The sequence below is a fragment of the Gopherus flavomarginatus genome, chromosome 18, assembly GCF_025201925.1.
Source record: "Gopherus flavomarginatus isolate rGopFla2 chromosome 18, rGopFla2.mat.asm, whole genome shotgun sequence".
Taxonomy (NCBI): Eukaryota; Metazoa; Chordata; order Testudines; family Testudinidae; genus Gopherus; species Gopherus flavomarginatus.
Genome location: NC_066634.1, coordinates 24729781 through 24757736, shown reverse-complemented (window position 1 = coordinate 24757736; position 27956 = coordinate 24729781). Strand labels below are relative to the sequence as shown.

Genomic DNA, 27956 nt, shown 5'->3' with positions numbered 1-27956 from the left:
TCCGCTTGGCGGCGTTTGGCTCGGCGGGCTGGGGGTCGATCTCTCTGCAGGGGGGCCCAGAGAGCTGGGGCCAGGGGCTGCCAGCTCCCAGGTAAGGTGCTGCGTGGGGCTGCCCTGGCGCTGCCCGTCTGTCGCCTCCTGCGGGTGGAAGAGCAGCAGCAAAACGTGCCAAGATCTCACAGGGGCTTCAAAACCCAGTTTCCTGCTACTGAATCCCAGGCCAGGGGCAGGAGGGGACCCCGATGCATTGCTGGTGGGATGGGCTGAGACCCATCCGGCTCGTTTCATGCCAGGCTGGGGGGCTGTGAGCACTGAGCTCTGCTCGCGGGCACCAGGGTCAGCTGGCGGCAAAGTCCCTGCACCGAGGGCGACATGCTGGGGTGCAGATGCGCCGCCTGCGCCCCCGGGTGGCTCCGCTGGCTGGGTCGCTGCTGACGCTGATTGTTTGGGGAGCTGGGGCGAGCTCTGTGCTGTTGTGCGTTCTAGTGTTGGGAGGGGGGCTGGGCTGGGTTGGGGGGCTCTTTGTACTTGTCAGCTCAGGACTGGCGCTTGGCACGGGTGCGAGCGGCACCGAGCAAAGGGATGAGACCAGACCCCTGTGGCGGAGGTTAAGCCGCGTCACCTCAGGCCCAGCCAGCACTCAGGTGCACCGGTGAGGGGGGCAGGGGAGCCGAGGGGTAGCACTCTCGGGGTGGTTTGAGTGATTGGCAGGGGGGTGCCCCTGATCTCTGCTGGGGAATCGCCCTGGGAGAGGCTGACCCAGCCCGGTCGGATCTCCAGCAGCGCCTGTTCCCTGGGAACTCGGGGTCTATAGGAAGGAGGCTGGCGCGGGCAGGGATGTGGGGGTTGAGCTGGGTCTACATACACAGTGCCCGTGGCCGGGTCGGAGGGACTGTTCCATAGGGGGAGGGTGCGCTGCTCAGCCCGGGAGGGGCCCGGTCTCAGGGTGGGGTTGGGGCCTGGGGGGCGGCCACCAGCAGGTTTCAAGGTTCAGCCACTGGCCAGCGGGGTTTGACCCCAGGGCTGCCTGGCCACCCAGCTCGGTGTGGGTCATAGCAGGGCCCTGGTAAGCGTGAGGGGGATGAGCAGCCACCGCTCTGCAGCCTGGGCGGTTGCACCAGTGCAAGGCAGGCGTGCAAATGGTGACTGGCGCAAAGACCTGCATGGGGGCGGAGCAGCGTGGGACTTGGGGGTGGGCGTTGTGTGTGGCTGTACAGGGGGCCTGGCGGCGAATCCACCTGCCTGCGGCCCCGTGAGCTGAGCCTGTGGCTGGATTCTCTGCCCAGCCGCTTGCCTGTGCTGTGCCCCGTGGAGAGGGTCCCAGTGCCCCTGCTGGCTCCGCCTGTTCCAGGGGTGCAGGGTCAGGCTGGGCGGGAGCCAGTCCTGTGCGGTGCCGGTCTAGAGGGCAGGTCGGTCTGTGCTCCGACGCGCTGCCCCAGCACTGGAGTTGGAGCCTGGGCGCCCTGGGGTGCACAGTCCCTGGCTGGTGTGGACGGGAGCCTGTGGAAATTCCCCAGCTCTGGGCTTGGTCCCTTGCAAAGAGCGAGTCCTTGTGCTGGGCCCCCCGAGCTCCCCTTGCTCTGTTACTCTGGGCAGTGACTCCCACTGCTCCCCCCACGCGTGGCCTGGCTGGGAGGGGCTGTCCTTGCCCAGCACACGGTGCCCAGGGGCAGCCGGGGCTGGGCCGTTCCAAGCAAGGGATGGGTCTGCCCACTGCCGTACTCCAGCCCCAGCAGTGCCCAGGGCTCCAGCCTGAGCTCCTGGCCCTGCCGCGTTTGAAGCTGTACAGATGGGGTTGGGAGCTGTACGGATAGTGGGACCAGGCTGCTGTAGCCAGGCTGGCGTGGGATGGGGCTCGTGGTTTACTCAGCTCTGCCGGGAAGAGATTTGAGTAAAGCAGCACGAGCTGCGGCTAGAGGGAAGTACCAGGGTCCGCTGGCCTGTGGTGGCCCCTGCCTGAGGACCCTGTGGGCTAGAGACCAGGGCCCTAGCTGGGTACATTGCACCTGCTACGTGCTCCTCAGGGGGACCGGATCAAACTGCGCCCTCGCCAGCAGGGCGTGTGCCCGCTCCCCTCCAGCGCGACAAGCCCTGGCGGTAGAAGTTCGCAGCCAGTGCTGGATTAAAGGGTCTGAGGGCCTTGTGGAAATTGGGGGAGGGGGTGGCACGTTTGCTCATATTTGGCCCAGCCACCCCCACTCCCAGTCATGAAGGGGGTGGGGGCTGGGCTCAGTCTGGGTGACATGCAACCTTCAATGCCACCCACCCGAGTATGGTGGTCAGGGTCCCCCCTGCGCCGAGGGCTCCGTGCCTGCTGGTTACTCCAGGCCTGGGTGCGACCGTCTCTGAGCCAGCGCAGCCGTGCTGGCCGGGGATCACGCTGCCCGCTGGAGCTGGGCGGGCACGAGGCGGGAGCAGAGAGCTGGTTTCAGAGCCACCTCACAACGTCTCCTGGGACAGGAATGGTTACACTGGCCAGAGGGGGCAAGGCTTTGGCTGGCACAAAGTCACCCCAGAACCAGCACTGTCCTGCCAGGGCAAGCGGGCAGCCACTGCCCCTGCAAACTGGGCACACTTGGTTGTTTGATCTGGGCTTCTCCCCCGGCCTCGCGGGGAGCCGGGCCTGGACCCGAGGGAACCAGGGGGCGGCTGCTCTGGGAACCCAGCCACTGCTGCCACGTCAGTGGTTCTGCACTGGGAGCCAGGGGACCTCGGTGAGGCCGCGACCTGACCCCCTGCGGCCAGCGCCAGCTAGGCAGGATGCGTGCCGTGAGTCGCCACACAGGAAGCCACTTCTCAACCTCCTGCCGCTCAGATTCCCCGGCCCTGCTTCCTCCAGGAAGTCAATTGACAAGTTTGTTTTGCCTGCAACCTCTTCTGCCACTAAGGAAACGCTCCCGGGGTGGGAGGTGGGAGCTGGTGCTGAGCTGGGCGCCCGGCCTGGCGGAGCTGAGGTGCTGCTTGAGGGGGCTGAGAGCCGGGGATTTTAGGGCTGGATTTTCCTGTTCGGGGCAGCACCATCCGACTGGTTGCAGCCAAGAGCCCTGCCAAGGGCTGCCCGAGAAGCCGCCCCAAGTGAGCCCAAGGCCGGAGCGTTGGAAAACCAGGGCAGGAGAACAGCCCTAGACACGAGGCTGCGGCTTGAATTCAGTCACTGGCTAATTAGATCCTCCGCGTAATCGGCTCAGACTCTTTGACCCCCCCCTTTAATTCAAGCAGAATCGCTGGCATTAAACTGCCCCCGCTGGCTGGTGTCTCCTGCCACAGAGCTGCCGGGGCAAACGGGAACGTGTTGGGAAGTGGGGCCCTGGCGTGTGATGGGACCGGGCGGGATCGTCCTGGGCACTGGAGCCCAAGGCCGGGGCTGTGTCCCAGAACGAACTGCAGTGGGCAGGTGGGGGAAGGGGCAGCCTGAGCCTGGCATGGGGCATGGGGGGAGGAAGAAGTGGAGGAATGAACTTGGGGGGCCGGGCGGGCTGCCTGTCAGCTCGAGGCAGGGCTGGGCAGACGGGGGCCGGCCGCCGGGACAGAATTAGAAACGGGAAGCCGGAGCAGGGTGGAGCGCGGCCGAGGTGCTGGAGCCAGGGAACTGGGGCCTCTGGTGCTGCTCGGCCTCGGGCCAGATACCGTCCGAGAGCAGCCTGGGGCTGGCCAGCGAGTGCAGGGGGGGAAGAGGAGGCCTCGCCTGCCCCAGCTTGGAGCCGTCCTCCCGTGTGGCTGCAGGTGGTTCTTCCGCGGACATTCCCTGGCCTGGCCTTGCTTCCAGCTCTCCTGTCTGCACCCCCATGCCCCCCTTTCCGCTGCAGGGTCGATGTGCCCATTACTGCTGCCTCTGGGCCTGGGCCTTCATGCTGCCCCCACCCCAGCCCCTCGGGGGAGCTGGGCGCAGGGCAGGGGATGGGGGATGCTCAGAACGGGCCCCGAGCTCAGCAGGGCCCCCCAAAGGGGAAGGGTCGGGGCCCCCTGGTTCTCTCACCAGGCCTGGCTGGGAGCCCGTGGTGCCCTGTCCCCCCACCCCGCTGGGGGCTTGGCACTGCTGGGCGGGTGTGGGGCTGTGCCCGGCAAGGAGCCGTGGCTGGAGAACAGCACTGCCCCTCTGCGTGAGCTTGGGGTACCCTGTCTCCCCACCCCGCTGGGGGCTTGGCACTGCTGGGCAGGCGTGGGGCTGTGCCCGACGAGGGGCCGTGGCTGGAGAACAGCACTGCCCCTCCGCGTGAGCTCAGGGTGTAGTGGGCCAGGGCTGCGCCCGCTGGCTCAGGAGGGGGCCTGGCACCACTCCAGCATGGCGGGGCCAGCTGCAGCTCGAGTCTGGGGCGGGTACAAACACACTGTATGGCCTCCAGGGCCCACATGCGCTGGTCAAACCGCTGCCCCTCTCCACTTGTGCAGTGGCTCACAGCCGTGTGCCCTCCTGTGTGTTTGTCCGCGCAGTGTACCAAGGCAGAGAGCCCCTGGGTTCTCTTCTCAGCTCTGCCATCGGCCCGGCCCCTCTCCATGCCTGGTTCCCCATCTGCCTGGTCTGGTCTGTGAGCTGTGTGGGGCAGGGCTGGGCTCACTCCGCGGTTGTGCAGCGCCTAACGCAGAGCGGCTCCAGCCTAGATGTCACCACGCTGCAGTGGCGATGGCTCCTGACCAGGGCTGAGGCCGAGCTCCCCAGGAAACATTTTTTTGTTCCCAGGAAAGATTTCAGCAAAACAGAAGCTTTAGTGACATTTTTCTTTGTTGTTTTTATTTTTCCAGCTTTTCATCCCCAAAAAGAGAGATTTTGGGGGCTTGGCTGACATCAGGAATTTCTGCACTGCTGGGAAAAGTGGGTTTGTCCCAAAGCACGTTCCAAGGGAAACGCTTCTCCCTGCAAGCAGGGGGTTTGTTTGGCCTGCCAGCTCCGTGGGGCAGGGATCGTCCCGTTGGTCTGACTGCAGCGCCTAGCGCTAGGGGGCCCTGGGCCGGGGCTGCGCACTCCAGCTCTGCGCCAGCTTTTGGGTGTCTGGGTTTGGTTTGCTTTGGGTTTTGTTGCTGGCAGAAAGAGCTAAAACTCGACACATTTTCATCCCTTTGCAGCACAGAAAGCTGGAGCCTCCCGAAATAGCCCCCGGGCCCCTCCTTTCCCACCCCCGGTTAATTTTTTTCTGCTGAGCCTATAAAATACTTGGCATTCCCCACTCCTTGCTCCCACGGGGAGCAGCGGCAGAAGGAGCTGGAAAGGTGAACAAGCTGCCGGTTGTCCGGCTAGCGAGTGGGACGGATTCTCCGACTCTCGTTTGCTGACTTTCCCCAGGGGGCTTGGGCGCTTTAGGCAGGGAAAGCAGCGCAGGGGACGTGCCTCTGCAGCCAGAAAGAATCTCGCCCTCTGCCCAGCATTTCTTCCCCCTGGGAGGATGACTTGGGTTCGCCTCTCTTCCCACCTGCCCAGGGCTCATGGCTGGCTGCTGCTCCCATCTGCCCGGTTCCGTTCTGGGCGGCATGGGGTTAACAGGAGCCTTGGTTTCCAGCCTCTGCAGAGCTGGGGAGACAGTGTCTCCCCAGGGTCACCCCTGAGGCCGGTCTCTGACCCCCAGGGTGGAGCTGTCCCCTGCTCCAGAGGAAGGGTGGCCTTGGAGTGGAGGCATTGGACAAGGCTATGGGAGGCTGCCCAGGCTCCTTGGGCAACTTCATCTCTGGGCCTCAGTTTCCCCACGTGGATGGGAGACTGGGCTCTGGGGCTGGCTGAATGATGGGGCCACGTAGGCTGAAGGACGGGGAGTCAGGTCCTGGCTCTGTTGCCTACTTATGGGCAAGTGACTTCCCCTCACTCTGCTGCGTCCCTGCTCCTGGGAGCTCCTGGCATCTCCCACGCGGGGTCTGGGCAGCGCCTGGCACCAGGGGGTCTCTGGGCACTATCCTGATGCATCTGGTAACAAGCGCCTCCGGCACGACACGCGGGATGGAGCTCAGTTCCTGACTGGCTTTTGACCCGGCTTGTCTCAGCGTCGCGTCAGGCACGTGGGAGCTGGGGATCGTCTGCGCTCTCGTCCCCTGGTGCTCGGTCTCTGCCACAAGACCCGACTCCTGCAGCCCCTGGCGTTCGGCAGGGGACGTTTCTCGCGAATGCGCCTCTCCACTGCCGGGCTGTGCAGGCTGGTCGTGTAGACACTCCCCCCCGCAGCTCCTGCACCTCGATGAGAGCCGGCAGACCCCTTCCGCCCATCTCGCCGCATCTACCCCAGGGCTCGCTCAACACCCCTGGGCTAAACCAGGCCAGACCCCAGCTGCTCTGGTTTTAATCTCGAGGGTTTAACCAGGCTCAGGCTTGCTGGGGGCAGCGCACTCCTGATTTGTGAACATGGGGTAGGGGTGAAAGTCGAGTGAGAGCGTGTGCCCGGGGGGTTCGTGCCCTTTAACTGCACCACGTGAAATTCATGCCTGGAGTTAAGTCAGATGAACTCTCATAAGAGCGGCCAGACCAGGTCAGACGAAAGGTCCATCTGGGCCAGTGTCCTGTCCTGACAGTGTGTCACGGACTCCCAGTCGTGCCCACTCGTGGCCCTTGCAGTCCCTGGGGGATCCCCCTTCAGTGCGACAGCCCTTCTCGGGGGGCCACTCTCTCCGGGGGGCAGGCCCCTCCAGGAGCGGCACCAGGGTTTCTGGCCCCCTAGGCAGAATTCAGAGGCGGCATCTTGTGCGCTCCCCATGGGGCGCGTAGGAGCTTCCGGTTTCGCTCCCATCGCGCCGCCGAAGAAGGACCCTCCACCGAAATGCCGCAGGCGACAGCGGCCGTCATTGAGCTGCTCAATTGCCTGCTGCTGTTTTCCACGGCACGTCGGCAGAAGGTCCTTCTTCGGCGGCACGACAGGAGCGGAACCGGAAGCTCCCTCGTGTCCTGTGGGAAGTGCACAAAATGCCGCCTCCGAATCCTGGCGCCCTAGGTGGTCGACTAATGGAAGCGCCAGCCCTGGGCCCCTCCACCTCCTGGAGCTGCACCTCTCTGAGCCTCAGCACGTCTGTCTCTGCCGTGGGCCCCCCCTCAGGGAGTCCACGCGCTCTGGGCCCCCGGGGTCTCCACCCCCAGAGGGAATAATGCCCCCCCGGCCCTGTTCTCTAGCCCGGAGCGACTCTCAGCCAGCGTAACACAGGAGGGTTAATTGAGCATCCGAACCCAGCACAGGAAACTCTCAGGCCTGGCTCCCTCTGCCCAGCACATCCCAGTCCCCCTGCAGCCAGGGGGGGCTCTCCCTGCTCCCCCTCTCCAGCCCAGAGCCTCCCTGCTTCCCAGCTGGGCCTCCGATATCCCCGGCCCCAAGCCCCCCCCCCGTCCATTGTCCTCTCTCCAGGGAAACAGGGTCATAAACAGGTTGGCCTGGGTCTCCTCTCCTCTCAGCCCCCCTCTGGCCCCTCTGGCTGGAGCCGGCTGGTCAGGTCACTGGGGTCTCTCCCCACAGCCCATTGTCCCCCACTGGCCATAACCAGCTGTGACTCCTGAGCTGGGTCTCCGGGTCACCGGTCGCTGAGGTCTCCATCCTCCAGGCCATCGGCCGGGCTTCCCAGTTCCCTCCCCAGTCCTGTGTCCCAACAAACTCCCTCTCCCCTCCCCTCGTTAAACCAGTAGCACCCGGGGACACCGAGTCCCACCCCCTCTGCATGCAACCCCCGGGAAACCATGAAAAATTTAAAAAAATCCCCCACTTTGTCACACAGTGGCTAGTGCCACGTGCCCCAGGGGGAATGAACAGAGCAGGGGATCAGCAAGCGACCCATCCCCTGTCGCCCATTCCCAGCTTCCGGCAAACAGAGGCTGGGGACACCGTCCCTGCCAGCCTGACTAGTAGCCACTGATGGGCCTGTCTCCAGGAATCTATCTAGCTCCTCTTTGAGCCCTGTTATGGTCTTGGCCTTCACAGCATCCCCTGGCAGGGAGTTCCACAGGCTGACTGTGCGCTAGGGGAAGAAATACTGCCCTTTGTATGTGTTATACCTGCTGCCTGTTAACGTCATTGAGTGACCCCTAGTTCTTGTGTTATGAGAAGGAGTAAATAACACTTCCTTATTTACTTTCTCCACACCAGTCACGATTTTATAGACCTCTATCCCATCCCCCCTTAGCCGTCTCTTTTCCACACTGAACAGCCCCAGCCTGATTGATCCCTCCTCCCACGGCAGCCGGTCCAACCCCCCTCAGCATTTCTGTTGCCCTTTTCTGAATCTTTTCCAAGTCCAGTAGATCTTCTGTGAGACGGGGCGACCCCATCTGCCCGCGGGTTCAAGGTGTGGACGTCCCATGGATTTATACAGAGACAATTCAATATTTTCTGTCTTATTATCTCTCCCTTTCCTAATGATTCCCAGCGTTGTGTTCGCTCCTTTGACGTCGCTGCACCTCGAGTGGCTGTTTGCAGAGAACTAGCCACAGTGACGCCGAGATCTGTCTTGAGTGAGAACAGCTCATTCAGCCCCCATCATGGTGCACGGCTAGTGGGGATGATGTTCTCCAACGTGCATCACTTTGTATTTATCAACACTGAATTTCATCTGTCATGTTGTTGCCCAGACACCCAGTGTTGTGAGGTCCCTTTGTAGCGTGGTGAGTCCCTTTCCTGGAACCTGGGCCCACGAGGGGGCAGGGGATGTCTGGGCCTGTAGGGCTGTGTTTGCAGTGGTCAAATGGCTCCTGTTTAACTAACCTGGGGCTGTTTGGGCAGGCCCCTGGGAATGGGGAATTACCACCACCCCTGGCCACGTGCCCTCTTCCACTCGAATTCTTGCAGGTAGGTTAGCCAGCCAGCTCCTCTGTGGGGACCAGTCCCCAGGGCTGGGGGCACGTTGCGGGCAGCTCACGCCCTGTGCTGGGGGGGAGCTGCCAAATGTGTTACCTGCCAGGCTGAGCGGGGGGGCTGGAGAGGAAAGCGCTCACGGGCCCGAAGGCTGGGATGCTGGGCTTGTTATGAGGTCTTTTACAGTAGCACTTACAGGCACTGAGTGAGACGGGGGGCACCTTACCCTTACCCCCCCCCGAGAGCAGGGGGCCCCTTGGGACTGGGCACTGCACAGACCCAGCAGATGGTTGCTGCCCCAAATTGTTCCCGGTCTGACCAGACAAAGGATGGACCTGGGTCCGCGACCTGCTGGGCCCCACTCCCCTCCCCAAGCTGGGACCAGTCCCCAGGGATCCCGGCTCCCCGACCCGCTGGGCCCCCCTCCCCTCCCTGAGCTGGGACCAGCCCCCAGGGGTCCCGGCTCCCCGACCCGCTGGGCCCCCCTCCCCTCTCCGAGCTGGGACCAGCCCGCAGGGATCCCGGCTCCCCGACCCGCTGGGCCCCCCTCCCCTCTCCGAGCTGGGACCAGCCCCCATCTGAGAAAAAGAACCGGGTGGGGAGGGTGGCTGTGGAGCTGCTGCTGTCGCCCGCGGGTGGGAGGAGCCGGGGCTGTGCAGAGACATTGTTCGGGGTCCCGGGAACCTTTGCCCAGAATTTCAGCTATGCCAGCGCGGCCCTGGGCAGGACGCAGGGACCCATTGTTTCCCGGGGGCTGGGAATGTGAGATGTCAGCCAGTGACCTTTCCAGGGACGGGCCCGGCTGGCACAGGCATGGGAATGAAATGCGACCGGGCCCTGTGCAGAGATGGGCGCCCGATGCCAGTCTGCCCCCAGGCTGGGATGGGGGGGGCCATGAGGGGTGCAGTGGGGAGAGAGGAGGTGCAGAAGGGAGAACCTCTTTGGGTCTGGGGCAAGGAGGCGTCAGGTGCAGGGAGCCTCAGGGAGAAGGACACGGCCAGAGTCGCTGAACAAGTCACTGCAGGGCTGGGAACCGGGAGCCAGGACTCCTGGGTTCTCTCCCTGGCTCTGGGGTGGATGTGGGGGTGACTGGTTTAGGGGAGCAGCCTATGAGGGGACAGGGCATTGCCATTCAAAGCATTCTGCCCCCCCCCACTGGTCTTGCCCCCCCAAGGCTGTCAGGGGAGTGAGATGAGCAGCATCTGTGCTGACCCCTGACCCCCACATGGATGTTGCGCAGTCTTGCCCATCCGTCTCCTCCCCACAGGAGCTAGTGCGTCTCGGCGAGGGGCAGGCTCTCTCCGTGGGGCACTAGTACTGGCACGGTCGAGCACATGCCTGCAGCTCGTCAAACCTTCCCTTGGCTCCTGTGTTTATTGCTGTCGGGAACTCCACAGTCCACACAGCTCAGCTGCCGAGCTGCCCTTGTCGTGTGTGTGCCCTGCACCCCCCCACACACACTTTGGGTGGTGGCTTCTATTCTTTCTAGCTATCATGCTCCACAAAAGGGTTAATTGCTGCTTCCATTTAGCCCAAAAGAAGGTCTGCAATCCACAGGCCAAAAGACCCATTTGTTGGCAGCAGTGAACGCCATCCTGCATACCAGCCGGACAAGGAAGTTGGCGGCTGAATGAAGTGGAACTGGGCTGGACGGGTTTGCTCTGAGGTGACACCTCGTGCTGCTCGGAGTATGGATTGTAAAGGGAGCGACACGCTTGATACCCCGTTATGGAGCTGAGCGGGGGGCTGGCTCTCACACTACACCGAGGGCTGGGGTCCTGCCTGGGAAACTTGCCAGCCCTGCCCCAGCGAGATGAGCGTGGCGGGTGGCTGAGTGAGCCCCTGTGACGGCCTGGGGATGGGTGCATGGTCCAAGCCTCCCAACTCCCTGGGCAGACCTGCCTGCCTGGGGGCCCTGGGACCAGTGCACGGTGTAGCCCCCCCAAAGACAGCAGCAGGGGCGCTGGCCTGCGAGGGGCTGGAGGAGTGTTGAGGGCCAGGCTCCCCATCTGTATTATCAGGGTGGGGGTTGGGCTGGTTTCCCTGCTGACCACTGGCTGGAATAAACAGGGCCCCGGGGACGCTGGTTCCTGACAGGGCCCTGGGGGGGCCATGTTTAGATCAGGTTCCTTTGACCTCGGGGGCTCTCCCTTCACCGCAGGGCCAAGTCCCAGCGGGGGAGGGAGAAAGTGGCCCAGTGCTGGGGCTTTCCCGGCAGTGACCCCGAGGTGCAGTTAAGTGCCCTGGGGCACCTGGGGCTGGCCGGGAGCTCCCCCTGTCCTGTGCCGGCTGTGTTAAATTGCACTACGTTGTGTGGTGGTTTGGGGCACGGCTCGCGTGTGACGCCCAAACGCCCTTTGCTGTTCGGAGCCTGCCGGACGCGTCCACCCACTGCATGGCGAGGCTACGCATCCGGATGGGACGGGGCGATGGGAAAACCAGGGAAACGGAGCCGTCTGGGATGCGAGATCCTCTGCTGGAATCTGGGGCGCTGGACGGAAACCCCCCGGGGGCAGCAGCTCCCCTGAGATCGACGATCTCATCAGCCTGTGGGCTGGGGTCACCGATGGGACCCCTCCTCCCCCATGCATTGCCCTGGCCAGATCCCAGCAGTCCCTTGGCCTTCGGCCCCGAATCTGGTAGTGGAGCCGCAGCGTATTTCTAGGTAGCCTCCTGCGAGTGCTGTGTGACCCCCCTCGCGCCCTCTCCCCTTCAGGGCTCCTCAGTGGTGCTGTTTTCCCTGTCTGGCAGGCGCGGAGAGCGAGCGGCCGGGCTGCCATGCTGTCAGCGCAGGAAGCCAGTCTCCCGTAAGTAGCTGCACAGGGAGGTTCACGCCAGCTCCCTGCTCCAATTCACAGGGGGTTGGGATCTGATCTGCAGGCCCAGGGCGAGGAAGGACCATGGACCAAGCTGCTCAGGGCAACCTTGGATCAGACCCCTCGGCCCCTCCTGGATTTCCAGGCCACTGGGCACAAGCCTTGGCTCGGGGGTGCAGGCTGGTTACCGTGTGCAGCTGAGCACGCGGCCCTGCCCGAATGCGCTGCCAGGGAGACGGATAGACAGATGCTAGGCAAGAGCTGTGGAGAGGGATCTAAACCCTCCTGCTTTTACCGGCCAGGGCTCAGGAGCTGGGCCAGGGCTCTGGCAGACGGGAGGCTGCACTAGATGGGCCCCCAGTCTGATCCCATTCCCGATCCCCGCACCAAGCAGTGTGCGGTCCCCGAGTCGCCCTGGCCGGGCCCCAGCCCAGCCTGCAGGGTGGGTTGCCCAGTTTTGTGGCTGTGTGGGGTCCCGGAGCGGCAGGGGCCTGCAGAGCAGGGATAGAGGTGGAGAAGAGGGTCCTGAACCTCGTCTGCTTCCTGCTGGGACCCTGTGGCTAGCGGGGCTCAGCTGCAGCTGACCTGCCGCCGCCGAGCATTGGGGCCGTGGCTTGCAGCGTGTGCTGGCCTGCAGCGAGGATAACAGCCTCCCACTGCTGCTGGCTGGGGGAGCGATTCCCATAGCCGACAAGGTAGGGTTTTGTGCTGCGGAGTGGCAGGCCCGAGGCCCTGCTGGTACCTTGGGGGGCGGTCAGCACGTTAGCCTGGGTGTTTGTGGCTGAGAGGTGGTGGGAGTGGGATCGGCTCCAGGTGAGTCCTGTTTTCTCTCCCCTGCTCAAGACAGCGGAAGTAAAGGAGAAGCAGCCTGCACAGCCCCAGCCCTTGCCCGGGCCCCGGCCACGCCTGTCACCCGAGGAAGCCAACAACGCGCAACGAGCCGTAAGGCCGGATGGGGCAGGGGAAGGGCTGGGGGAGGCAGCAGGGAAAGTGGCTGGGATCGTGGCTCTGAAAGGCCTTTCTCTGTAGCTGGGCTGGTCCACAAGTCAGCAGATCCCCGAGCTAACGGCTGGGATCGGCCCCGCCGGGCTGGGAGGCAGCCTCTGAAAGCACGAGTCCCAGGGATGTTTAGTGTAAATAGATAAGATGGGCACAGAGAGGGGGCTGGGACTTGCCCAGAGCCACAGAGCAGGTCAGTGGCAGAGCTGGGAGAGAACTCAGGAGTCCTGGCTCCCAGCCCCCTGCTCTAACCACTAGACCCCCCTCCCTTCCCCTCACCTTCCAGAGCTGGGGATAGAACCCAGCCCCCCTGCTCTAATCACTAGACCCCATTCCCCTCCCAGAGCTGGGATAGAACCCAGGAGTCTGGGCTCCCAGCACCCTCCCTCTAACCACTAGCCCCCACTCCCCTCCCAGAGCTGGGGAGAGAACCGAGGAGTCTGGGCTCCCAGCCCCCTCTGCTCTAACCACTAGCCCCCCCTCCCCTCCCGGAGCTGGGGATAGAACCCAGCCCCCCTGCTCTAACCACTAGCCCCCCCCTCCCCTCCCCGAGCTCTCAACCCCTTTCCAAGGTCCCAGCGCTCACCCCACCTCTGCCCCCGTTGCAGGCCCAGAAGGAGAAGCTCCATGCAGAGCTGAAGTGGGTCTTGCAGCAGAAAGGCGAGAGCCAGCCCAGCGCCTCGGAGCCAGAGACACCCCCCGCCCCCGCCATGGAGACCCAGACCAGGATGATGGAGGTGAGGGATTAACCCTTCCTAGCCTGCCCACCTCCCTCCTTCACTCCCAGCACGGACCCTCCCTCCCACCATTGAACACAACACAGCGGCCCCAGGACTCGCCGTCCAGCCCAGCGGCTTCCGGGTGCCGCCTGTCAGCCTAGGGCCTCCGGAGCCCAGCTGTGCCAGGCGCTGTGCAGCCCCCCGCTGGAGAGACCTGCCCTGCCCCAGCCCCCGGGGCGACCCCCGTGGGTCTGTCACACGCGTGATCTCTCGGGGGATTTCTGCAGCCCAGCAGTGCCGTGGCTCCAGGGCCAGCCGCTCCCTCTGGCCTCTGCCCTCACCCTCCCAGGGTGCAATCCCCAATGGGCCCTAGGCTGCTGCTTTCATGGACTCGCCCCGGCAGCCTGGGAGCAGCCACAGAAACAAAGCACTGGGGAGCAACCACAGGCCCGTCTGTCCTGCCGTCCCTACATGCCGGGCTGGCACTCAGTTATCCCCAGGGAACCGCGCCCGGCAGCAAATGGCACCTGTCTTGTCCCGGATCCACCTTCCTCTCCCTGGGGCCGTTCAGCCTCACGGCACCCCGGTGAAGAGGCAGACCCAGTGGAGGGGTCATGGGTAGCCGGCACTGTGCCCGCCAGTCCTGTCTGAGCCCAGGGCCCAGCTCCTGGGAGCTCAGCTTAGTGCCAGCTTCCCGCTGCAGCTTCTCGCTGGGTCTCTCCCCCGCCAGGAGGCAGCGAAGACATCGGAGCTGGTGGAGATCATCCTGGAGACAGAGGCCAGGACCGGGGCCAGTGGGATCAGCGTGGCCGGTGGGGGAAAGGAGGGGCTCTTTGTCTCCCACGTGCTGAGGGAGTCCCCCGCGGCCAAGGCCCTGAGCCTGAAAGAAGGTGAGTGACACTCGGAGGGAGGGGAAGGTGAGTGGCCTCGTTCCTCAGGCGAGTGGTGAAGGAGGCAGCCGGGGACCCAGGTCTGCCACCAACTCCCTGTGGGACCCTGGGCACGGCCCTGGTGCTCTCTGGGCCCCAGCGCCCGGTCTGGGAACTGGGGAGAACCATCCTTCCCTGGTCTGTTGGCACTGGAAATTTGTTGGGATGGGGGCTGAGCAGCGCTCAGCCTGATGGGAAGCACCAACCTGAGACAGGGTCTGTCTGTGCAGCGCCCGGCCCGACGGGGGGCCCCCGACCTTGGCGGGGATCTGTCTGTGCAGCACCTGGCCCGACAGGGGGCCCCCGACCTTGGCGGGGATCTGTCTGTGCAGCGCCCGGCCCGACAGGGGGCCCCTGACCTTGGCGGGGATCTGTCTATGCAGCACCTAGTCGGCCAGGGGCCGGGCAGCGTAGCTGGGCTGAGGATCGCCCCAGCTTTGCTAAAAGCTTGCTCTGTGGGTGATGGGAGGGAGGTGCCCCATAGCTGGCGGATCCCCAGTTCCACTCGCAAGGTAGCAGTGCTGGGCAGGGCCCCTGTCACTCACAGTTCCCAGTGGGACGGGTGCCCCCTGCACAGCGGGCATGAAGTGGCCCCCTTGCTGACAGCCCCTGTAGACAGGCCCACGGCTAAAGGGACACTCAGCTTTGTCGGTGCCTAGAGGGGCTGCCCAGGGCAACGCTTGCCCAGCTGGGTGGCTGAATTATAACCTCTGAGCAGCCAGAGTGAATATGCAATCGGTGTCTCTGGCTCCGGGCTTGGGGAGACATTAATGTCACAGAGTCGGCAGGAGAGAAGCGTCCGCAGTCAGCTGCTGCCAAGCAGCTGGCATGGCCTTTGTCGCTGTTACGCCGCCAAAGAGCGTAAGCCCGTCCTGCCCATAGCAGTGTGGTAAGCTGGGAGCGGGGGCGGCAGGGGGACGGCCCAGTGACTGCGGGGGGCTCTGCTTTTAAAATGCTGGGAGAGGAACGCTGGTCAATTTCCTGGCTTCTACATGGAGCAAGACTTTATCCAGGCACCTCGCACGGCCCCATTGCCAGAGCGTTTCGCGATCTCAGCAGGGAGCTGAACCCCAGCTGAGCTCCCGTGTCCCCGGCGCAGGCCCTAAACCACTTGTTTGGTTGGGAGGCTTCGAACCCTGGCCAACATCCCCGCTTGTGCGACATGCGCCTGCCGTGCTAGCCCTTGGCACTCCCAGCGATGGCTGCCCTGAGGTGAATCCGGCCCATGGCTTGTGTTTCTATTGCACTATTTGCTGCCCCTAAACTCCCCCCAACCCATTCCCGCAGGTGACCAGCTCCTGAGCGCCAGGGTTTACTTTGAGAATGTCCGATACGAAGACGCCCTCAGGATCCTGAAGTGCGCGGAGCCGTACAAGGTCTCCTTCTGCCTGAAACGCACCGTTCCCCGGTCGGACGTCCCCAGGAGCCCCGCAGCTGGCGGCCTGGAAGTGAAGGGACCCCAGGCGAAGCTGGCCAAGCTGGTACGCGGTACCGGCCCCTCCTGTTGACCTGTAACTCAGGCACGGGTCTGATTCAAATGACTCACAAAGTGAAATGTTAGTGATTGGGGGCGGGCTGGGGGGGTGTTTGTTCATTTATAACTGAGCTGAGCTGTGAGACTTGGCAAAATCTCTTGGGCTGATTCTCAGTTACCCGCTTCCTGCAGGTGGGGGACTTCAAAGGCCCCTTTGCGTTCCCTGTATTCTGGGCCCCTGGTGTCAATGACTGCAGCCTCAGGGCGGCTCTAACTCATGCTTTAGCCCTCCTGGCCCTGGGGGGCAGGAATAGTCCCAGTGCAGTGCGCTCTGGCCACACACCCTGATCTGCCTCCTAAAATCAGAGGCTCGGAGCAGGGTCCTGCCAGCCACATGCTAGCCAGGGACGACCCTGCAGGGTGGCTGGGATTCCCTGATGGCCACTTTAGCCCCAGAAGGGCCTGGCATGACTGAGGATCAGGCCCCGGCGCTCTGAAACATAAGAGATCCATGATGGGGACTGCAGGGCTGGGCTGGGCCCACTGGCAGGGACCCCATCTCGCTGGGGGAGGGGGAGGGACGGAGCAGAAGGTCTCTGATCCCAGCAGTATGGGATGGAAATGCCCCCTTACAGGGGGTAGCTCCGAATCAGCGCAGGACTGTCCTTGTTTGCTAGTGCCTCCCCTTGTCCTGTGTTGGACCCCCCCCGCCACAGGACTCCAGTCCCCTTGTAGGACAGGAACTCACAGGCCCTTCGCCTCCGTAGCCTGGCAATGAGGAGCTATTTCCCTTCGTACTCACTGCTAGCCCCGTCCCCTGGTGCCATCCGCAATGATTCCTCTTCCTGTCGGTAACCTGCAGGAGGGGACACCAAGAGGGACGTCTAGGGGCCTAGGGCTCCATGGGCGTGGGGTCTGGGGTGTTTGCATATTGCTCCATGGGTATGACAGTGAGGGAGTGGGTGTGACAGAGTTTTGGACTGGGGGCCAGGCCTCTTGGCTCTCTCCCCAGCTCTGGGAGAGGAGTGGGGTCTAGTGGTTAGAGCAGGGGGGCTGGGAGCCAAGACTCCTGGGTTCTCTCCCCAGCTCTGGGAGGAGAATAGGGACTGGTGGGTTAGAGGGGGGGCTGGTAGTCAGGCCTCCTGGGTTCTATCCCGGTTCTGGGAGGGAAGTGGGGGCTGGTTGGGGAGGAGGGGCTGGGAGTCAGGACTCCTGGGTTCTATCTCTAGCTCTGCCACTGATTATTCTGACCTTCCCATCACGCCACCTCTTGATGCCCAAGTTTCCAGGCCTGTTAGTGCAGGATCTAGGCCAGGTCTGCCCTGCAGGCTTACTTCAGTATAACCACGTCGCTCTGGGGTATCCCCGCTCTGGGTGATGTATTTACACCCACCGTAATGCCCTGTAGAGACAGCGCTATGGACAGAGGTGGAGTTGAGCCGCCGGGACAGCTCTCTCCCCTCGGCTTAGAGCGGCTTCGCCAGAAGCACTCCAGCGGCGCTGGCGCTAGTCTGGAGTGTAGACCTGCCTGAAGAAGTGGGAGTGGGCTGGCGTGTGGCTTGTCTAAGCCGTGGTTGTGAGGCAGGGAGAGCGCGTGGCTTGGTAGCTGCTATTATCCTGAATACATCCCAACATAAGTAAACACGCCATTAGCCTCGGAACGTGGGCAGCCTCCTGGGAACGACTGCTGGAGATGGGACAGGGACACGGAGAATGCTGTTCAGATGGCAGTCCAGGAATGTAGATTGCATGCCGCGAGCTGGGATCACAGGGACAGAGCTGCAGTGTCAGTCCCAGGTTGCACGCTGCTAGTGTGGCGACAGAGGTGGAGGTAACGTTCCCACCCTGCACAGCCGCCAGGGGCGCTCGTTGGGGCACTCAGGCTGGAACCTGATTGACAGGGCTGTGTTCTCCCTCTCTCTCTCTCCTCTCTCCCCAGAGCATAAAGAGCCTGGCGCCCACAAGAAAGCAGAAGGGGAAGGGCCTGGCAAAGGCCCCGGAGGAGGAGGTGGCCCTGACAGGCAGCGTGGAGCCGTCGGCAGGGAAGCTGGATGTGGCCCCTGTGGACGTGGAATTCTCCTTGCCCAAGTTCGCCAAGCTAAGGAAGGCAAAGAGTGCGACTGAGGCGGGAGCAGCCGGGCCCAGCCCAGACATCTCTGTCGAGCTCTCCTCTTCGCACATCAAGGGGAGGAGGCTCAAATTTCCAAGGCTGAAGGTGAAGGAGGCGGCAGGCGCGCAGGTGCTGGCTGTGACGGGGACGCTGGAAGCAGCCCGGCCCAAGGGGAGCGTGGAAGGGGAGGCAAGTGTCCAGGGGAAGGCCCCCCAGTTCGCAGCCCCATGCCCCAAGGTGAAAAAGCCCAAGGAGGATGCTGGGCTTGTGGAGGTCGAACTCAAGGACCAAGTCAAGTTCAAGGCCCCCCAGGTTGAACTGGACATTCCCATCCCTGACCTCAAAGCCCCCAAAGTAGCGGCTGACGTGGAGACTCCAGAGATCTCGGGCAGAGAGGAAGCTTTGCAGCTCAAGCTGCCGAAGTTCGGGGTGTCCGCCGGGCCTCCGGAGTGGGAAATGGAGGTAGAGGGGCTGGAGGGGAACCTGAAGGTGCCCAAAGTTGGGATTTTCCTGCCAATGGCAGACCGGGAAGCAGAAGGGCCAGAGGAAGAGCCCAGAGCTGGAATCAAACTCCCCTCGGTGGAAATAGCAGCCCCCAAAGTAGAGGTGGACTTGAGCCTTCCCAAAGTGGAAGGAGCCCTGGAAGTACCAGACGTGAGCGCCAAAGGGGAGAGCTTGAAAATCGAAATGCCCAAGTTTGGCATCTCTGCAGGGGAAATGGAAGGCACCCTGAAAACACCCGCCATCCCAGCCCCCAAGCTCGGCACTTCTCTGCCCAGCGACAAAGGGGACGCCGAGGGGGCAGCTGGGAGGTACAAAGCCGGCATGAAGCTCCCCTCCCTTAACATAGGAGTGCGGCAGGTGGATGTTGAGATCCCCCTTCCCAAGGGCAAGGCAGACACAGAATGGGAAGTGGAGCTCCCTGACGTGACTGTGAAGATCCCCAAGATCAGCCTGCCCCCGCATGGGGGCAAAGCCAAAGAAGAGGAGGTGGAGAGGGAGCTCAGGGTGCCCCAGGTGGAAGTGAAAGTCGGGAAGGCAGAGGGGGAGAGCCCTGAGTTGAAGGCAAAAGGTCCCAAGATTAAGATGCCAAGCTTTGGGATCTCCCTGCGGGAACACAAGCCCGATGCAGACACCAAAGCGAAAGAGCCTGCTGCCGAAGGGAAGGTGAAATTCCCTGTAGTGAAGATGCCGTCCATCGACATCTCTGTCCCCAAAGCTGCCGACGTGCAACTGCCCAAAACGAAAATGGAACCAGCTGGGCTAGCCGGTGAGGGGAGGGTGAAAGCCCCTGATGGGGATGGTGCTGAGGGTCCCGAGTTCAAATTCAAAATGCCACAGGTGTCGCTTCCGAAATTCGACCTCTCTGGCATGGCCGGGAAAGCTGAGAGCAAGGCCCACGTGCCTTCACTCAAAGCCCCGCAGCTGGAGGCCGACACCGGAGACCTGGAGATTGTGGCTGGGAAGATAAGTGTGCCCGCACTGGATATCTCTGTGTGGGGGATTAAGCCGGTCGATGTGGAGCTGCCGGAGGCCTCTTTGCGAAAGCCCAAGCTTGAGATAGCTGTCGAAAAGCCGAAGATTGAGGTGAGGCTGCCTTCAGGAAAAGCTGATGGGAGGAGGCTGGAGTCTGAGGTGGAAACGGCCCAAGCCAGGCTGAGTTTCCCATCGGTGAAGATGCCATCGCTGGACATCGACATGCCCAAGGTAGGCGTTGATCTGGATCTGCCGAAGGCAGAGCCTGGCTTCGAGGGAGAGCTCAGGGCAGTGGCAGGCCTGAAGGAACGCGACCTCCAGCTGCAAAAGCCCCAGGAGCCTCTCCCGAATTTCGGGGCTGTCTGCAAGGACTTCGAGGTGGAGATTGATGTGCCAGTTCCCAAGGCCAAGGCTGACCGCCCCACACCACGAGCAGAGGTTGAGCTCCAGGGTGCAGCCTTTGAAGGCCCGGATCTAAGTGGGATGGTGGCGAAGATCCCCAAGGTGGATATTTCATTTGGGAAAGAGAAGCTGGAGGGTGAGGAACTGGACAGAGCGGGGCTGGAAGGGAAGGGCAAAGCGGATACGAAGTTCCCAAAGGTTGGCCTAGAACTCAAAAGCCCCGAAGTGAAGCCTGGGAGCCTGGAGGCCACAGTGAAGCTGCCCTCCGTTGAAATTTCAACGCCTAAGCTCCCCGATGTGGCCATCGAGGCCCCGCTGGGGGGCACAGCCGCCGTTGACATCAGTGGAAAACTGCCGGAGACCGATACCAAGCTGAAATCGCCCAAATTCTCTTTCCCCAAATTTGGCATCTCTGGCCCAAAGGTTAAGAAAGGAGGCCTGGAGGCTGTGGCACTGCAAGCTGAGATGGAGGCAGAAACCCTGGAAGCAAGTACCAAAGGGCCTAAGCTGAAGATGCCAAAATTTGGGCTCTCATTCTCCAGGTCGAAACAGGGGGCCGACTTGGATGGGCCCAGGCTCTCTGCGGAGGGAGAGGGGAAGGCTCCCAAGGCGAAGGTGGAGATCTCAGGGCCTCACGTTGATATGGACTCCCCCGAAGCCAAAATGAAGCTGCCTTCAGTGAAACTGCCCACAGTTGACATCTCCAGCCCCAGAGTGGATGTGGACATTGACTTGCCCAAGGGAAAGGGGGACGTCTCAGACCAAGGGGTCACACAGGCTAGGGAAACATCGCCTAACATCAGCATGGAGGTCCAAGACATTAAGCTGAAGATGCCAAAATTTTCACTGCCAAAATTTGGGGGCCAGGACAGGGAGAAGCAGCTGGAACTAGAGCAAGAGACGCTCAAGGGAGAAGTGAAAGGGAGCGTCGAGGCCTTGTCCGGAGAGCTAGACGGGAAATCAAAGGGCAAGGAGGCCAAGATGAAGATGCCCAGGTTCAAAATGCCATCATTTGGCATTGCCAGGAAGGATGTAGAAGTGTCTGGGCCCAGTGTGACAGCTCCTGAGATTGATGTGAAAGGCAAGAAAGGGAAAGCAGCTGCCAAAGAGCCCGACATGGCTGCTGGGAGCCCAGAGGAGAAGCTAAAAGGCCCCTTCATGAAGATGCCAAAACTGACGATCTCTTCTCCCAAGGCTGACCTAAAAGTAGAAGCCGACATGAGAGGCTCCAAAGATGAAAGTTACATCCAAGGCCCCGACATAGAAATTAAAATGCCCCAGGTTGAGCTGCCAAAGTTTGGAGCCAAAGAGGAGAGAGCCAACATGGAGATGTCTGAGAGACCGGAAAGCCCTGGCACCAAGTTAAAAGTGGGCATGGTTAAGATGCCATCACTAGACATCTCCGTACCTGACCAAGTTCCTTCATTGCAGATCTCTGTTCCCGGTGTAAGAGCGGAAGGCGAGCCATTGGTGGGAAAGCCGGTCATGGACGTCTCTGAGGCTGATATCAAGGGGTATGAAGGAAACTTGAAAATCCCCAAGGCGCCTTCCATTGACATCTCTGCACCAAAGCTAGACTTGGATATCAGCTTGCCGAAAGCCAGTGTGGAGATGCTGGGCCAGCATGAGGCTGGGCTGAAAATAGAGGGGGATGCCACCTTTAAGAAAGCAGACACCAAAATTAAGATGCCCAAGGTGGAACTGCCCAAATATGGGCTGGAGGGTTTCTTGGGGAAAGACTTGGATAGAGAGTTGAGTGGTGCCAAGGCAGAGATGCACCTCCTCAAAGGACAAAAGCTGAAAGGGCCTTCCATAAAGGACCAGAAAATAACCCTGGAGATGGAAGGGGGCAAATATGCAGCTGATGCTACCGAAGCCTCCCTGCTGGGTTCTAAGATCCGGGTGCCCAAACTGGATATTTCCTTGCCCAAAGCCAGGCTGTCAGACGTAGAGGTACCTCTGACCGAGGGGGAGATCACCATCGAGGGACTGGAGGAAGCCGAGGGGAAAGTTAAGCTGCCGTCAGTTGGGCTACCTAAATTTTCTACCCCGAAGGTGAAAGCTCCAGAGGTGGGATTTGATGTTGGCTTAAGCAGAGATCAAGACTTTGCTCTGGACACGTCTGGGCTGCATGGGAAGGTGCCCAAAGTCGAAGTGAGTGGCCCAAAGATTAAGCTGCCTAAATTCGGGGGAGCTAGTTCTGATGACCAATGGGAGGCAGATATAGACTCATCCAAGACCCCCAAGGTGGAGCTTAAACCCCCTAAATTCCGGGGGAGCCTCGAGACCCCAGGCACCGAAGTGGGGGTGAAAGAGGCCAAACTCAAAATGCCATCGGTTCCCATCGGGTTCACTGTGGGCAAGGGAGAGGGGGAGAGTCCCCCCAGGAGAAAGGACTCTGAGACAGACGGTTACGACAGCAAGTTCAAACTGAAGATGCCCTCGTTCGGGATTTCCAAAGTTGGCACAGAGGCCAAGGGGGACGAGTCCAGGATGGACACCCAGCCCCTCTGCCCCACAGCAGAGGGAACGGACGTCTTTAAAATACCTCAGCTGGCCATTCCAGATGTGGGGTTCTCAGCGGGGCCAGGGGAAGCTCCAGCTTTGGAGGGGGGGAAAGCCGAGATGGGTGGAGACGCCAGGGTCAGTGTTGAGAAACTGGCAGGTGCTGAAGATCTGGAGCAAGACGTGGGAGGGTTAGAGGTCAGGCTCAAGATGCCCAAAATCAAGATGTCACCATTCGGGATTTCAGGATCCAAAGGGGACGAGGGGACTATGACGGCATCTCTCCACAGCCACAAGGGTTCAGACAGTGAACAGAGGGGGGGGAAGAAATCCCTGCTCAAAATGCCAGACCTGGAGCTCTCTGCCCCAAGTATCAAGGCGCATGCAGAATATGAAGTTGAGGGGGCTCAGCTTCACCACAGTGGCTCCACAGAGCTGCCGAGAACTGGTGCCACTGGCATCCAAGGTGAGGATCGTAGTGTCAAAGCTCCGGGAGGGAAGGGGGACACTTCTGAAGCCAAGGCAGGGAAGAAGTATAAAATGAAACTGCCCAAGTTTGGGATCACCCTGCCCAAAGCCACCCAGGAAGGAGGAGAAGGGCACCTTTCTAGGGGGGAAAGCAAGGCCCAGGAGGCTGAAAGCAAGGTGAAAATGGCCAAGGTGAAGAAGACGGTCTTTGTGCTGGTGAAGCCCAAGGGGAAGGGGGCAGAAGCAACCTCTGGGCTCTTGGAAGGAGATGGCGAAGCTACTGCTGGCTCCTTGGAAAGGGATGGGGATGGCAAGGCAAAGGTGCCCAAAATAAAGCTGAAGCCCAGCTTTGGGCTCTCCCTCTCCAAACCCAAAGTTGGGGTGGAAGTCAACGGGGAGCTAGAGCCCTCAGCCAAGGAGGAAGGGGAGCTGGAGAAAGGCTCCAAGCTGAAGCTGCCCAAGCTGGGCTTCTCCAAGACCGAGGTCACGGACCTGGGCACCAGTGGGAAGGGATCAGCATCTCAGCTCAACGGGGAGGAGGGAGAACTTTCTCTGCAGAATGGCCCCCAGGACAGCAAGGCAAAGCTGGGCAAGATCAAGCTGCCCCAGGTTGAATTCTCCTCCCCGTATAAGGCAGCAGAGATGGACCCTGAAATGAACCTCAAGCTGGTGAGGACGGAGGAGGCCAAGGATGAGGCTCACATCAGCACCTTCATGGCTCTCAAGGCGGCCAAGTTCAAGTCCCCCAAGATCACGTTCTCAGGTTTCAAGAAGAAAGAAGGGGAACACGCCGGGAATGTGGTCTCTTCGGCTGCCAGGACAGAGATGGCCTTGTTGGAAAAGGGGGAGAGGGATCAAGATGCCAAGCCAGAGACGTCCAAGGTCTCGCTGGGCTTCACCTCCAAGTCGAAGGGGGAATACAATGTGGAGAGAGGCGAGCTGGATGGCAGAGAGAAATCCCCTAAGTTCAAGTTCCCTAAGCTGGCCTTCAGCCCCAAAACCAGAGGAGTGCTAGAAGTCACTTCCGAGCAGCAGGAGAGAGGGGGCTCCTCCCAGGGGGAAGGAGAGAAGGGGCCGGGAGCACTGGAGGGATTCAAGATTCGGACGCCCAAGCTGGGTTTCTCCACTCAGCTGGAGGAGCAGATCCCAGAAGAGGGAGGGGGCCAAGTGAAGCCAATCAAGGGTGAGGTGATGGTGGGGAAATCGTCCCCCATATGAGGTTGGACTGGGGCAGGGAAAGCAGAGACTTGAACAGCCCCCAGCCCCTCGCGTTGGGAGCTCGTCAGGCTGGTATCTGTACAGTGCTGTGATAGATGCACTAACCACAAGACGAGCTTTCAAATCACAGCGTGGGACGGGGGTGGAAATGGGGGTGGGGGGAACCCAGCTGTTCTAATAACCAGCCCCAGTGTGGGCTCCCCCCTGCTCTAACTCCTCCCTGATGGGGGCCAAGTGAATCTTCTTGGGGCAAGACTTTTTTTTTTTTATTTTTGTTGAAAATAATGTGAATAAATAACCAAGCTACACTTAATATTTTTTACAGTTTTACTAGTTTAATAAACAGCCCCTTTGACCTGGTGCCAGCCCCAGTTCCCCCAAGGTCCTGCCTTGCAGGGGGACATAGCGGCTCTGAATGCACTAAGGGGCTCTAAATGATTTTTTTTTTTAACTTAGGCTTAACTCTGTTTCTCGCGGGGTGGCTGTTCCATTTATACTTTTAAATTAAGATGCTTGCAAACTAACGGTCAGTAAGGGAATGGTAGGAGAATAAAGCAGTCGGTGCTTTCCACCCAGAGACCAGTGCCTTCTTACTAGCGTAACACGAAGCTTGGAGAAAGGAATCGATTGGAAGAAGGATAACATGAATTAGGGGATATTTAAAACGCAGCTCACTCTGGACTGTGCAGCTTGTTCATATTCTAGTAACGGGTAAGGAATTTCCAAGAAAGGAGCAAGAAAATGGCAGGGGGTGACTGTTGCACTGCTCCAGCAGTAGGAAAGGGTCTTCGTGGAAAGTGGGCTCCTGCTTTTTAATGACGGATTCTAGGTGTGGGGAAAGCAGGGGTTTGATCCCATGAGTTCTGAAAAGCCTGGCCCGGCCAGCTCCACTCTGTTTACCCTGAAATTCCTAACCTCTGGCTGCACTTTCGTCAACACAAATAGCAGCTGAGTCCAAAGGGTTCCTCCTTGGAAGGCGCTTTAAAAATAACTAGCGTGTTCTCTCCCAGCGTGGGATCAAAGAGGAGCCTTCTCAGGCAGAGCAGGGCTGGTGACTGCTGTCGGGCTGTGGATTTACCATCGCTCCCCTCACCCTGCGCCCCCGACCCCATGCTGGGGTTGTGTTAAAGCAAAGAGGAGTCATTTCCTTTAGGCTGGGGAAGGTCAGGATCACAACAGGGCCATAGTCCCAACCCCTTCCAGCCAGGAAAGAGACCAGGAACCTCAGCTGATGACTGGAAAGGCCTCCACAAGATGTGGTTAGAGCCAAAGGTCAATGAGTCATCACCCTCCTGTTGCCTGTAGTTCCCTTAGCCACCGCTGCATGTGTGACCTTCGGAGAGCCCCTGTCTGGTATTATTACTGGAGAGATCAGGACTGTCCCGCCCTAAGGAGCTTGCAATTTACATGGATGAGAGAGGCTAATTATCCCCACTTCCGGCCCAGAGAGATGCAGTGACTTGCCCATGGTATCACAGGGAGTCAGTGGCAGAGCTGTGAAATGAACCCAGGTGTCCTGAGTCCTAGAACAGTGCCTTACTCACACAAGTGTGCCCTTCCCCTACAGCACAATCCCACCCCAGTGCCTCAGTTAGCCCAGGGGAGCAAACTGGGAGATGACTAAACACCACCGTGCTTTGAATGTTCCTGAGTATTTACATTTTCCCCAAAAGAAAGGATGGAATATGCCCCCACTGATAGTTTGATTTCTAGCCATTGTCTTTGTGGGGGTGGGAGTCTGTCCAGAAATCCCTCTGCTTGCTTCTGGGGGCAAATGTGTACATAAAGTAGAACCTAAATGTTATGAACACCCCAGGAATGGAGGTTGTTCACAATGCTAAATAAAACATGACAGTGGTTCTTTCAAAACTTTACAACTGAATGTTGCCTTAATACAGCTCTGAAACTTTACTATGCAGAAGAAAAGAGGGTTAAAAGCAGCATTTAATTTAAATGGACCAAGCCCAGAAACAGTTTCCTTGTCAAGTATCAGAGGGGTAGCCATGTTAGTCTGGGTTTGTAAAAGCAGCAAAGAATCCTGTGGCACCTTATAGACTAACAGACGTTTTGGAGCATGAGCTTTCGTGGGTGAATACCCACTTCTTCAGATGCATGTGAAGAAGTGGGTATTCACCCACGAAAGCTCATGCTCCAAAACGTCTGTTAGTCTATAAGGTGCCACAGGATTTTTTGCTGCTTTTCCTTGTCAAATCTTTTTATAAACTTTCCCTTTATTTGTTAGTAGTTTTACATTTACCACAGTGCTGTACTGCACAGTATTTGCTGGTGTGCTGTCTCTGCTGCCTGACTCCATATGTCTGGTTCCCCCTGAGGTGTGTGGCTGACCGGTCAGTGTGTAACTCTGGAGTTTCTAATGCTGAGGTTCCACTGTAGATTCTATTGCTTAACAAAGCCATAACCTAGCTGAGCCTCGGTGTTGGGAGCGATTGCACTCCATGGGTGTGTTAAGCACGCCAGACACCGTTGCCATGGACTGGAGGGCTAGCTTGGCTTTCCTTATGATAAAGGCAGGATAGAAGTAACAGGGCAGAGGAGAGGCCCTTGTTCACAGTCACGTTGTTGTATTTCCTGCCTTGTATCTAATGTGTAACTGTGATAAGGGGACTAAGGGGTGGGAGTTCGGGTGCCTTTCCATAGCTAGTAGTGTATTAGCGCATACACAGCATACCTGCCAAGAGATAAACCTGGATCTTACTTAATGAGCTGTGTTGCTTTGGCCACTTTTACTGACAATCTGTGTATTATTATTGGCATTTTGTTTTCAAGTTTGTCTGATCTGATGACTGGAAAATATTGTTTTTAACAAAAGATTGATGATCCAGACCCCCCAGCCCACGCTTCTGTCGGGTTCCTGAGGGTGGGGACGGCTCGCTAAGCTAGCCCCAGGGGGAACCAGGACTGCAGGGCCAGCTCCCCACCAGTGTTGCCTGTGACAGCTGTGGGGCACTGGGAAATGTGGCCAGAAGTGTTGGCCTAGGAGGTCTTGAACACTTTTGGATCCCGGCAGCCTGGACACTGTAGTCTGACTGACTACACCCCCATAGGCTCCCTTGGGGTGAGATCCACCCTGCTGCCAAGAAGCCAGCACGAGGCCCGGGTACAACTCCCTCCTTTTCAGCCCAAAGGCTGAAGCAGGATGTAAGTGGAACCTAGGCCTTGTGGGCATGGCATCTCACTCCACCCATGCCACTTTCAGTGATCTCTGCTGTGTCCAGACCAACACAGACACCAGAACAAGGCTCGAACTACCTTCCTCCCAAACACATGCTAGTGGGTTCCTTCCCCTTTCTCTCTGCCTGGGAGACACACAAGCAGCCCTGCTGGGACATGCATTGGGTCCGATTCTCTGCTGCCCTGGCTTCAAATGGATGTAAAACGCTATTCAGTGAAGCCAGTAACAATTCATTCCCACTTTGCATTGGTACAAATAACTGTGCAAGGGGCAGGGGTAATGGGTCCCACTCTCTTTAAACTTGTCCTCAGCAGCAAGTGGACAAGTAGGAGTTAGCAGGTGTGTGTGTGTCAGCTTCCCTTTGCAGGGGCTTTCTTTAGCCAAAACCATTGACATTTGGAGCAGACGGGATGGCGTTTGGAGCAGGGGCAGTAGCTGCAGCTAAGCGAGGAAGCAGAGCTCTCTTTTCCCACCCTGGTTTGTCAGGGCTGTTTTAAAAGCATTGCTCTTAGATGCGGGGGGATTTTTTTATTCCCATTAACGCCAAATGCCTCTTTACCCGGAGTCCTGCAGAGCTGGGGGGTGCCTTGTTCTCCAAGCTTGCCTTGCCCAGAGCAATGCTCAGATCCAGTAACCCTGGGTTCACTTTGTTACCTTGTCTCAGAGTCACTGTGCTGCTGCTGCTGCTTTTTCTTTCTATTTTGGGTTTGTCTGAATAAAATTAATCTGTGAGCGAGTGGAGTCCTGGGTGGTGTCTTTCTTCGGACCTCTGGCAGATAAGATCTCGGGCCGCAGGGCTCAGCGCTGTAGGTGGAAGTGAAACATAAGGGTCCTGGCTCCTGTCTGTAGCCCCTCCAGTCTCCCAGGCCATGTGTCAGCTCCCACTGGCCAGAGAACAGA

At 60.0% G+C, this 27956-nt stretch overlaps 1 protein-coding gene across 3 annotated transcripts; it reads left to right on the top strand.

The window, feature by feature from the left end:
* Window positions 1-24176, top strand: PRX (periaxin). 3 transcript variants are annotated; one of them, XM_050928329.1, is made up of 7 exons: window positions 1-91; window positions 11499-11554; window positions 12411-12505; window positions 13171-13299; window positions 13985-14171; window positions 15498-15691; window positions 17624-24176. In XM_050928329.1, exons 4-7 carry the CDS (start codon window positions 13273-13275, stop codon window positions 23861-23863), a joined length of 6648 nt encoding a protein of 2215 aa, XP_050784286.1. In that variant the 5' UTR covers window positions 1-91; window positions 11499-11554; window positions 12411-12505; window positions 13171-13272; the 3' UTR covers window positions 23864-24176. The 3 variants fall into 3 exon arrangements, with proteins under 3 accessions (XP_050784286.1, XP_050784288.1, XP_050784285.1); XM_050928331.1 differs by having other exon boundaries at window positions 12407-12505; window positions 14012-14171; XM_050928328.1 differs by having other exon boundaries at window positions 12407-12505.
* The last annotated feature ends 3780 nt before the right edge of the window (window positions 24177-27956 follow it).